Source organism: Rhipicephalus sanguineus, unplaced genomic scaffold, assembly GCF_013339695.2.
Source record: "Rhipicephalus sanguineus isolate Rsan-2018 unplaced genomic scaffold, BIME_Rsan_1.4 Seq60, whole genome shotgun sequence".
NCBI lineage: Eukaryota > Metazoa > Arthropoda > Arachnida > Ixodida > Ixodidae > Rhipicephalus > Rhipicephalus sanguineus.
In genome coordinates, this window is record NW_023615596.1 from 64,496 (window position 1) to 77,060 (window position 12,565).

The following is a 12,565-nucleotide window of genomic DNA, read 5'->3' on the forward strand; positions in this document are numbered from 1 at the left end:
AAGCATACATAATCTTGACCCCAGTTGTCACCTGTCGGCGAGGCCAGTGAAGGGGCTGCGAGGTAGTTACGTCACAGCTGATGGCGAGCGAACACTGGCGGATATCATGTGATAACGACATGCTGGATGCTAGCGCAGCCGTCCGTTCCATGTAATCAGCAGCCCCCCAGCAAAGATGGCTGCCCCGTGCAAGCAACGAAAATTCTGGTCTCTAAAGTTTGCAAAATATACCGAATAATGTTAAGAATAGTTTGGAACCTCGTTAAGAAACCACCGGTGGCACCACAATAACGTAAGAAATTGTACCGGTGGTCTCTTGCGATTCATTGTCGGGATTATGACTGTCTACTTTCATTTAACCTTTGCACGATTGATTGCCGCGGCAGAACGGAGCTGATTCTCAAAGTCACTGAGGCTGAGGCGATTGCGAAATTGGGCAATAAGTGTGTTAAGTTTACCTTCACTGGCTCCCACCGACAAAAACTTGTCTTCTCGGCGGCGGCAGTTTCCAAACGGTTTCCAACTCTTAACTGTTATCTTGTTCAATGTACATGGTTGCATAGTTGAATTTCATTGCGCCACAATAATTACTTGAAGCTGCTTTTTCTATATCTCAAAGCTGCGATGAGTTCTTCGCATGAAGAACTTCAATTCTCCCACTTGACATGACCGCCGACTTCCACTAATTGAAAAGTTAATTAACCTAACTTTCTTAATTACAGTCCCAAATTATGTCTAACATTCTTTAGATGCCTGCCGCTACAGAAAAAGCAATTGTGAAGGCAGCGAGCAAATGTCGCATTTTCCCGATTTTTGGAGGTGTTCGACACATTTCTAGAAACACCCGGTATAACGAAAAAATCAGTTTTCCCGCTAGGGCGAATCAGCGAATGCGATAGCAACGAATTGGAATGTTGTACGTCGTTAGGCTGGCAGCTAACACTCTTGGGTCCGACCTCGCGTAAATCTACAAGACGCTGGTTTAAGGCAATTCAGGCGCTCCAGGGAGCGAAGCGGTTTACGTGCTACCTGTCGTTTAGAGAGAAATAAGCCGTGAGAGCCAGAAGCATAGCCAGATATTTTCTCGTGGGGGGGGGGGGGGGGGGGGGGCGGGGGGTTCTACCACCGTTTCTAAATGTTCGTGCGTGCGTTTGTATGTGTGCATGTATATATACCCATGCAAAATTGAAAAATTTCGGAGGGTGGCGTTTGAAACCCCCCAGCCCCTACCCTCCAGGCTACGCCCCTGGTGAGAGCGCAGCAAGTACAGGGGTACACGAGCCGCCTGCGACGTTTGTTGACCGAGCGCAAGCGCCAGTACTCACGACAGCGTCCTCTATATTGAAGTTCGCAGTTCCCATAGAGGACATTTTTTTAAGAGTGTGTTTTCGAAAGGAGTTTCCAGCACTGGCATGGGTCTGTGGTAGAGCACTTACTTTTCGTATGTTCCTCGAACCCCGTTTTTTCTTCAATGGACGGACACGTGCGGTGGTGGCGCATACTCGCCAGAGAAACTTGCTGAATATCCATGACAATTTCTGTTGCGTAAATGTACTTCCAGTGATCAATATAGATGAACGTTAGTCAGTAGATCTTAGGACCTCATCCTTACGAGCCGCGCATCTTTCTCGATCTCTATAGAACGCCAAACAGGCCACTTACATTTTGCAACGCATTCAGTGCCGTTTTTCTGGCAGCATCGCTTCAGGACTGTTCCATTGGTGTCCTTGCCCAGCGCAATTTCCTTTATTACTTGGGTGTCGAGCTATCAGAAAAGAAGAAAATACATGCGATTGATTGAAAAAGCTAAATAAGCCGGTGGTCAAACTCTCACTGAATGATACGTCAAACTTTAGGGCGTAGCGCTAAATGACAAGGACAGAAGGGTGACAGGACATGTGCTACTTCATGTGGTATCTTTTATCCTTGTCGTTTGAGCGCTATGACTTCAATTACTGCAAAGCGAGCCAACTAGCCTGAAGATCGCTGCACATAATTTCCATGCGCAAGGTAGATTAGCAGAATGAGGCAATGTAGATTAAAGAAATATGGCAGGTGGTTCAATCTCAATCCATTCATTTTCATCTCGATTTTATTCATTTGTCAATCCAACTGAATCATTGCATTGTGATTCAATGGAAAAAATTTCGGCAGTGTAACACCGGATAGCTAACATTAACAATCGTTAAGGCAACCTTGACCCCAGTTTAACATTATCCGGCATTACTTAGTGCCGACACGTGCTGGTAGTATGCAAAAATATGGTAATTAAATCATGTGACTCATTGAGACGCTCCGAAAGACTGTATGGTGCGTTAGGCCCAAACTTTCGCTTAGATATCATCGGACTTCAATGTGTGGTACAGAATGCGAGTGGGAGAGCCCAAGGAAAACATTTCCTTTTATAATTCTTCACTTACAACTCCCAACTTCGAGGCAATGGGTGAAAAAGTCATTCTTTACAGCGAGAATATGTTGTGAGCTATGTTAATGATATATGTTTATTAGTAAGTCCCCCTCTCTGCAAACCTGTATTGACGTCGAAAACAGATAGAACAGTGCCAGCCAACGTGCGCTGTCGAGACAATATGTAAAAAAAAAGAAAGTCGTGGTACTTTCGATTCAGAACAATATCATCATAAGGCACGTCCTAATGGATGGCTCCAAATTAATTTTTACCGCTTGGAGTTCTTTGGCGTGCACGTAAGTACACGTGTGTTCTTGGATTTCGCTCAAATAACAGTGTTTTAAGCGTGACTAGGATTTAAGCATGAAGCCTCGAGCATACCAGTATGAAATATATGCCATTTACTTCCACGGCGGGTGCATTCGTGCCAAACTATGTCAGTCTACTTGAATGCTTGTTCACCTGCACGATAAGCCTGACGAAGGGTTTCGTCAGGGCGTTAAGATAGCTGGACGTCTCCAGTCGCTGGCCCCGGTCGATGACGTGCACAAACGAGCCGGACAGCTTCTCCAGCATGTCTGCGTTGAGGCCACGTGGGGTGAGAGAAATGCAGTTTGGCAACCAAGGGAAATCAGAGAACTGATATAATTGAGGAATATATTTATAAAGGCTAACTGCTACGAAATTTCACGTTAGGTTAATCAGTATTGGCAGAACATTCATGGATTCCTCCGAAAATACCTTACAGTTTCAGTGGTGCGACCTTTTATATCTGTATAAAGAACATAACGTAACATGCAGCGATGTTATAAGAAAGCATCACTATGAGAAAGCATCAAGTTCTGCATAATGAAAAACGCATAACGAACTTAGAAGTATGCAAAAGACACGCAAAACAAATTGCGATGATTCTTAATACTCTTAAGCCACGATGATGTGTTAGAGTAAGAAAGAGCGAATTTATATACTATTAGGCGTTCTTCGTAAAACTTCAAGATATGAATTTTTCTTTCTTTATGAGCAACTACTTAAAAGCGCCTAAGCCAAAGTGCACGTCCGCTTAAAGAGCTCCAGAATCACGCCTACTATTTGGCGAAAAAACGCATACTACGGTAAGTAAACACTGCCGTTAACAGCTCAGTCATATCTTACAGTCGAGCGCATAAAGGCGAGTTTTAGAAGAGTAGCGCAAAGTTGCCCCTTTTTCAAGCACCCTCTCTTCTTAGAGAGGCCAATCCTTACCCTCTTCGTAGGGCCGGTGCCAGCTCTATTTCGCCTTAGAGAAGATTGCTGCTATTGTCCGATAGCTGACAAATCAAGAGCGGCGTTTTGATCAGGTGCACTTCTTGTCACGAGGTGTCTCCTCGTGCCAACGCCGTGTTCTTTGCGTGCTTAAATTTCACAGTGGTAACACTAACGCGCACCAGAATCGCACCATAAGTGAGCAACCGCGTTTTATGACGTGCGCTCAAGTTCATGACGCGTGCAAACGCAGCTCCTTGTCCGGTGTCACCACTCCCTGTGTAGCCTCCAGCGCGCTCTACGTGACGAAAGAAAAGAAGCGCTCAAAGCGTGCGACAAATTTGTAACTACGCTCGCACTTGACAGATTCGTAAAACTTTCGCGGCAAACAATTGGTGAGGCAGTCAACTTCAACACTGGGATCATTCGATGAATACTTGAAAACGCGGTTCAAGGCGCCTTTAAGGGAACAGGTGAAACGTTCTGGTGACGCAATAGGCGTGAGAACATGCAGAAACGCTTATTCAAAGGCAGTGATTTAAATGGCCGAAAATACAGCCCAAGCACACCAAACAAACTAACACGGCGGATGTCCTCCGTTAAAGCACACATAACCCCCCTTTTTTAAATAGAGGTGTCATTAACAACGCTAAATCCTAGTCAAAACCAGTTAGGAAACATTGAGGGAGTCTCGCTTAACGATCCATTTGTGCTATCTATAAGTGTTACAACTATAAATACTGAATACTGCAGCCCCGTTCATTGACCAGAGGTCCTCACATTACTCTCATCGAACAGCTCAGTGTGGCGGATATTGTCCGCTGTGTGTCCTAAGAAAATCAGACGCACACACGCGTCCCCACTGTGTTGCGGCCGTGGTCCGCCCGCTTATGGCCAGGGTAGACGCGCGCGCCTCGTACGATTCTTGTCAAGCAACGGCTCAATTTTCCTTCTACTGTAAGATAGGCTATGGGTTCAGGCGCTCCAGTCCCATTGAAGAAGTCCACCGCACGATGCGTACAGTCTTACCTAAGCGACATACCGTGATGCTGCACTTACAGTTCGCAAATGCCACTGCAAGAGGGTGTGTGTCATATTTCGGTAGTAGTTGTGGCGGCGCGCCTGTCGCCAACAGAAAGCCAAGAGTGCACGTGAGCATACGGCGCAAGTATACTGTAGACGTCGTATCGGACGCCCCAGCCGTTCCACTTCACTGTGCCTCGAAGAGTTGACGGCACATCTTGCGACAGTAACCGTTTAAACTCCAATTCATCTTCAAGTTGCCAAGTGAATTGTAATAGTTACCGATGTTAGGCGCAGAATCATGAATGTTGTTCTGACGCCCAAGATATTTGGAGCTGAGATTGAAATTTGTGGCGTTATGAATAGCAATCCTTGATGGTGCGGCTATCAGGCACATAAAGGAACTGTGCCAAAACGAAAAAAAGGACGGTCATTCAGGCCAGGGAGGCGAAAGGGGAGGTTGTGGGGGAGGGGTGTTGATGTTTTTCTAATAGGGTGTTCCAGCGCACAAGAGGACTCGATGGCACCTGCATCGACTACAGGGAACTGCTCACCTGCGTCCGACCTAATTTATTTGTGTGGTAGATACCATCAGCAATTACTAATTGTCAACATGGGGGGAACTATATATATATAGTCGTAAAACCGATGTGTGGGCGAGATGGAACATATTAATTCTTGAGCAGCGCACAAGACAACACATGTACCGTAACACCTCGCGTGTGTTGACTTGGTGTGTGCTGCCCGAGAATGAGTAACTATAGTCGCTGTTTTTCGATGGAAAAAGTGAACGCTCAGACAAATTTTAAGAGATTCTGGCATCCCTATAAGGTGGCTTTGGTGACATCCTTATAGTGGTGGCTTAGGCAGAAAAAGAAAACTTTTTTTCCTACTATATGCCTGGTATTTACGGTAGCAGAGAAAGTACTCGCGGCTCGAACGAAAACCAGCCGCTACGACTCTCTTACATAGGTGATAGACAAGCGCACCCTAGTTTTAGGGTACAGCCTATATATCTTTTTATGCTGTAAACGAGCATAGCCCCAGTCATCGCTTTGCTAACCCAATTTCTGCTGTCATTATACTATGCCATAGAGAGTAATGAGGAGACTTGAAAGGTTATGAAGAAGGCATTATGGCCTTCTTGAGAAAGAGGAGTGTTAATTGTGGTATTGAAACCCGTTTAACGCATGACAGCGTGCCTTGTCGGTGAGGGCTAAACCAAACAACAGGCAAGAAGGACAGTAAGTAAAGGTTCAGTACCAAGAAAAATATGACTTATTTTAGCCTCTACCGCGTGCACGAGCAAACAGCAAGGTGAGCAATGGCAAGGGATGATTTTTCGCCATTCACTATCAAACCTGGTGCAGTTCCACCCATTTGTTTGAAGCCAAGGTGAAAACATCATGGTCAGATCTTGGACGAAATCCCTGAGTCTGCCCAGATGGCGCATCTGTGTACGATTCTTTGCGTTATAATAGTGTCTGGCAATTTACTGCAGTAAACAAATGAACAAAGAAACGAAAAAGAACAGCCGTATTAGGAAAAAACAGTCAGGCCATACAAACGACTGAAGTTCTAGCTATTATTTTGCCTTTGTGTAGAAGCTTAAACAACGGCAACATCTTTCTTTTGTTTCGAAGGCATTGGAGAACTGGTATTTCAGTGTCACATCAAGGATTTCATTTATACTGCCGTCTGCCTATTTCTTGGCCAATACGTCTTGCACCTCTCACTCCATTATTCGTATTATTTTCTCTTGCTGGCCATTCAAGACAGCGCACCTTGTGGCCGTACACGGGAGAAGCGAGTCGACGACACGCGTAGACTTGGGCATACTCACTGAATGCCACTTCGATGGGCAGCAGGACGAGCACGGTGAGCCAGTTGAAGATGTCGTGCACCGTGGCAGCTGCAAACCCCCGGCGGAACTCGTCTCGTCGCTTGACGTGCATCAGCGAGATCATGGTGTTGGTCACCGAGGTGCCCACGTTGGCGCCCATTATGATGGGCACCGCGCTGCGCACCGTCAGCACTGCAAAATACCATCGTAAAGAGCCCTGTTTGATTGGCTGGTGCCATTGGCTACATGAAAAAGCGCTGACTCAAGTTGGTACTTCTTGAGGCGATTGTGTTAAAGAGCTAATTTTACAGAAATTTTGGTGTAAGCGTCGTTGGTTGTGAGCGAAAAGGAGGCGTTGTCCGTGAACGAAAAGTCGTGATAGACGCAAATAAATTAAATCCTGTGTTTGCGACGAAAATCCAACCCAAACCTTCTGTGCGTCATGCAGTTGTTCTACCACAGAGCCGCGCCAGGGCTTGAAACTGTTTCGGAAGCAAAGAAGTCCTATACAAATGTCCTGTAGCGCGAAGAGTAGCGCTAACGCTTGTAGTATTGCGTGGAAAAAGCATAGAATCTCACTAGGCGTCACACCATATATGACTGCGCATAGACTTGTTCATTTAGGGGCCCACCTATCATAAAGCAATGTCATAAATAATCATCATGACCAAAAACACTATCAACAAAGCGTACACCTGCGTAGGTGCGGGTATTACCTTACGGACATATACTGTGTACTTCGCTAATTGGCAAAATGATGAATTTTGACGTAGTGGACACTTCAGAACTGCACTTGAAGTAGGTAATTTAGGAAGTCTAAAATGGTCAATGCTATGCGCTAAGACGTTCCTTTCCTTGCGGCATGGTACAGGTGTCCACAAACGGAGCCACCAGAGAATGGGAAGCGATGCGAACGGTGCCCAATTACGCTGTCGTGTTCTACTCCTGCAAGCAGAGCTCAACAGTCCTCGAAGTTTCTTTTTCAGTGGTGTTACGACTACGGCCTCGAAATAGTATTTTAAATAATTGGGAAAGCGAGATGGCAAGCATAGCGGATGGCACGCGTGTGAGAGTGTCGCCTGTAGTTAGATGCGGAAAACTCACAGGGTCCCATATGTCCACGGAAATCGAGAAACCGCGCGAACCACAGGATAGTAGGATAGAGATGGACAAAGTCCGCCTCTGTCCTGTTGTACTATAGTTCTCGCGGTTTCTCGTTTTCTGTGGACACGCACCAAACGGCCGAAATAAGCAGTCTAGACCCTTATGAAACCGTTTAAGAGGACTCAAAGGCGAAAACCATTCTCTTCAAAGAGATGTAATGCCGGGCGAATTGATTAAGGTTCATATTTAAAGTAGTGCAAAAGACGGAAGCACAAGACAAAGAAGCGACATGGCAAGGCGCTGAACTATTTATTTATTTATTTATTTATTTATTTATTTATTTATTTATTTATTTATTTATTTATTTATTTATTTATACTGCAATCCCACGCCTGAAATTATAGCAGTGTGGGAATTACAGCCGTGAATATTGCAAGATAAACAAAACATATACATAAACAAAAATATGGAAACAAAATTAAATTATAAGAATACAGAATAAAAACTAATCAGAGACTGATATACAATACTGACAAATACATAATCAACTGTAGATAAAAATACAAATAAATAAACATAGGATACGGTAACTACACCCGAAACCAACTCACAAGAACAGCATCTGCTCTTTCAATGAGCTCAAATAATTTTCATTACTTCTCCCGACAGTTACTTGGCCTTAGAGAGCCCTATGCTCCGAATTCATATGTATCCAGTATCACTTTGATCTTGAGCTAAAACCATAAATAATTCTGAGTATTAGGAGATCGACCGAAGATGCTTGGAAAAGAAGCAAGACTGTCACTCGTTCCTCGTGCCACTAATAATTACACCGCCGCCATGAGTGCCTTCCTTGCGTTTAATCTCATTTCTTTTGCCACCTCTAACAATAGTATGACCCTATAAATGTTGGGGAGATGCGTCTTGCAAGAAATGTTACATCTGCCTGCTATAGAAACGCATACTTTCCTAGAAGGCTATTCATTTAGACAACTCACATGACTCCACACCGGACCTACGGGCCCCTCAATCACTCGGAGTTCGGATGCAATAAAGTTGTTTCTACGTCGCATTCGCTTCCCTTCGTACAGGCGCTTTTCGACATGGCACTTTTCTGTTGGACCATGTTTTCTCCATTCGCGTAGTACAAAACCCATTAAACGAGATGAAGTCAATTGATTGTGCGCGACAGCGATACAGAACGACCAGAATGAACAGGCGGGCGTGTGACTACAGCGCGAAGCATGACAGAATACAAAACTTGAACTCATGTCCCGCGTATAGAGACCAACCCGTACTGTCTGTCAAAGTGACGCCACGTGAACCAACTTGTTAGCGCATCCAAGTGCGGCGACAAGACAGGAAATGCAAAGAGAGAACTGCTACTGTTGATTGTATTTTAAGAAGTCCTTAAGGGGCTCTTTATAAGAGAACAAGAGAGCAGGCAACAGCCACAGTGCTTGCGTAGTCTGCCCCGCTCGAATGCGTCTCTCCCTGTTTTCTATTATTGTTCGTAATAGAGCGTATATTACCATTTCCCTTAATATCCATGGGAGAACGATGGGCACATAGCACAGTCACGATTGAACTATGCTTATGTTGTCATGGAATAGACCACGTACGGTTGGAGCCAACCATGGATACGGTGATGGAGGTGGACGAGGAAGAACTCTGCACCATGACCGTGACGAGGACGCCGATCATGAGGGCCACCACGGGGTTGCGTAACACGCTGCTGTTGGTGAATACGCGGCCCGCCGCGCGGCCACTGATCAGCTTGAAGGCGGCGCTGAGCACGTCCAGAGACACGAGGAAAGTCAGGATGGCCAGCACTAGGAAAAGTACGTGCACCAACGCCCCCGTGGCGGAGTGCACCGAACTGTCGGCCCCTGTGGTTGTAGATTGATTGTTTGTAGATTTGTAGATGTAGATTGATTGATTGTTTCATAAATTATTCTAGTGACTTTTCATTACCATCCAGGCTACAATCACTGGAAAAGAAATGCGAAGCAGCAGAGAATGTGGATGCCGCACTGTTCGCGTTTCTTTCCATCCACAATGGGCAGTATTGCGTAGCAAGACGTGGGAAAGAGAAGTGATGGGACGGTTTGGAGGAGGGAAACGAGGGGAAGGCCAATAGAGAAAGAGATAAAGAAAGGAAGAAAGAAAGGGAGAAGGAAGGGAAGAGGACAGAAAGATTATGAAGAAATATGAAAAAGAACTCAATCTGATTTCGCCAGCTGGTCGGGCATGCTTGCCAGCTACGCTGTTCACGCGGATTGCACAGGCGTGGAACTGGCTGTATTTTTTGTTCTAATATATGCGAATAACAATAGCACCACTATTGAGTTTCGCACAAAATATTTTTATCACTAACCATGGATGCAATATCAATAATCTACAGAATAATTAGGCATCGTACAACATTGAACTTCTGAAAAATTGCTGGGAATGCTCAAAATCTATATGAACAATAGTGCTTCATCACTAGGAACTTATGTTCTCTTAAATTCGTGGTCATCTCAAATTATAGATTTCACTATCACCTTTCGGCATTATCATACCCTACGTTCGCGATAATTTTATCCCCAGTTCTTGTTGATAGAACTTCATCTATCGGCGAAGTGCTTAGCCGCATGTCTGAGGAGTCGCCTCAAGGAATTATTTGTAGGAGGGTAAAAGATGCCGACGCACGATGTTCTTGGTAGTACAGTTCGAGCCGTCGACGATGCTCAAAGCTCATAGCTGCCATTTCCAAGAAAAGGTGCACGGAGTGCTTTATGATGCAATGCGAGTTGTCGATTTGTGAAATGTTTAGGCGCAGTCGGCGTGCGACATTCTTGAACGCGCAAGTCAGCGCGCAGGTCAGCGCGCTGACGTAGTCCGATGCGCGTCATTCCCGGCCGTCATTCTGAGCAGTAGTCGTGCGATGTGTTTCGTCGCAGTATCCGAAAAGTACGCATTCAATACGTCTGATCGTGCCGAAAAAGATCGCGATGAGGAAAATGCTTAACTCGTGGTTCAGGGAATGAGTGGGCGATATGTTCGACAGTCACAGACAGGGAATCTGGGGCGCAATCTTGTAAACGTTCTGTGAAAGAAAGCAATGAATTGTCATGAGCGGACGAGAGGGAGCAAACATCGCGCCGCACGGGAATGGCCCAGGCTAATCTGATGGTCAGACGAGAGAGCAGCAACCAGAAATGGCAGTGTTATCAATCATTTTGTCGCCTGCTAGGCAAAGAACCGGCACAGGACAGACGGAGACACCGTTCCGTGTGATATAGCGGATATGGAACGGTCATTGAACGACTTGAATTGTATGGAAGCGCAAGCGCTAGGACCGGAGAATTGAAGTTGCCTGTTTTGCGATTGGCTTAAACCGATCCCGCACCGATAGTTTGCGAAAATGGCAACCAGCCTCCCACCAAACGTCTCGTGAAATTACGACATCACGAAGCGCCCAATCAAGACATTAACACAAACCAATAGGTAAAGTCATCGCGCTCTTGAATTTTTCCCTTTGAAAAACAATGTCTCCGAATATTGATATTCAGGTATAATATTTCAATATTTCTTCACGCGTTCAAAACATTGCTCCATTCACTCAGTTCACCTATTGGCGGTTTGCTCCCTCTCGTTCTCTCGTGACGTTTTGTTCCGTTCTGTCACGGAACGTGTACAACATTGCGCCCTTGTAGTGCCGGCCGCGCTTCTGCGATCTCCGCGCGGAACCACCGGCCTATCTAATCTGGTAGTTTCGCCTCTTTCAGTAACAACTTCATAAGGACTAGTTGGCTTATAAAGAGCAGAGGATCAAACAGCGCGATTAGAACAAATGCAACAAACAAAGGATGGAAGACCACGGGAGAAGCGCTGACTGCCAACTTGGAGCTGGAAGTAAGCGCTTGTCCCGTGCTCTTCGTACCTTTGTTGTTCTTGTTCTAATTGCGCTTTCTTCCTCTGCGCTTTCTTTTATTCAATTCTATCAACGCTCCAGGTGCATTTTAGCGGCGCTGTCACCTTCATGTACCGAATGAAGTCCAATTTGGTAACATCGCCTGGCGCGTCGTATGTTTCAGGTTCGAGTGTAGGTGCGTGAGCGCTGTCGAAGATCGTAGCAATAGCATAGATAAAGAAAAGCGCCGGTCAATTCGATCGCGCGAAAGGCGCATAAGGTGGAGGGAGGGAGGGCAGCTGCGTGCCTTCAGCAGGAAATGCATACTATGATCAGCAGGGCATGGTCACCTGTGGTCGCTCTCGCCGTATCTTTGCACGGGATCAGCCGACGGCTCATAAATCCGTAAGCATTGTGTTATCATCAAAGAGTTTGCGGTGAAACCAAGACAGCACAAAGGTCGCTTCGCTCGTTTCCTTGCGTAGCATTTTGTTTTAGTTGGACAAAGTCTCATGCGAAAGCAAGTGTCATCACAAGGCAAATACAGCTCACACTACACGATGACTGACACAAGAGACATGATGCGCTGAAGGATTGACCTGGTAGATTTACTTCGTGTAACGTTTCAATGTGTTAGTATAGCATTCATTTATTCGCCCCTGCGGCGAAACGCATCTTTACCACCGAAGACAGTTACCGGTAGCCAAACTGAGCCAAATAGATTTAAGTGCACGCTCATCCTTTCAGCCCTGGAATTTTGAATTTGGTCAGAAAACTTTTTCGCGCGTGTTTTACTGATAGTTAGGATCTCGGGAGGCCGCGAACAAAAAAAATCAGTTTCACCGCAAAGGCGAAGCAATGAATGCGATAGCAACAAATTGTAGTGTTACACGAAGTTAGGCTGGCAGGTAACTGTTTTGTATCCGATCTCGCGTAACTACAAAACGCTGGTGTAAGAGAATACGGCCGCTCCAGTGAGCGATGCTCTCCGTATAGTCACTTCGCGTTGAGAGCGCAGCACGTAGAAAAGTATACGAGCCGCCCGCTG

The 12,565-nt window shown here is 45.7% G+C and overlaps 1 protein-coding gene across 1 annotated transcript in view; it reads right to left on the bottom strand.

Annotated features, from left to right (window-relative positions):
* The window catches only part of LOC119377881 (sodium-dependent phosphate transport protein 2B-like), a gene marked incomplete at both ends in the record, with an annotated part of 28,895 nt that extends 19,387 nt beyond the window's left edge, over window positions 1-9,508 (bottom strand). The window contains 4 exons of the mRNA XM_037647177.1: window positions 1,663-1,765; window positions 2,870-2,985; window positions 6,516-6,707; window positions 9,242-9,508. Coding sequence (XP_037503105.1) covers window positions 1,663-1,765; window positions 2,870-2,985; window positions 6,516-6,707; window positions 9,242-9,508 — 678 coding nt within the window. The remainder of the gene's footprint in view (window positions 1-1,662; window positions 1,766-2,869; window positions 2,986-6,515; window positions 6,708-9,241) is intronic.
* Window positions 9,509-12,565: the final 3,057 nt, after the last annotated feature.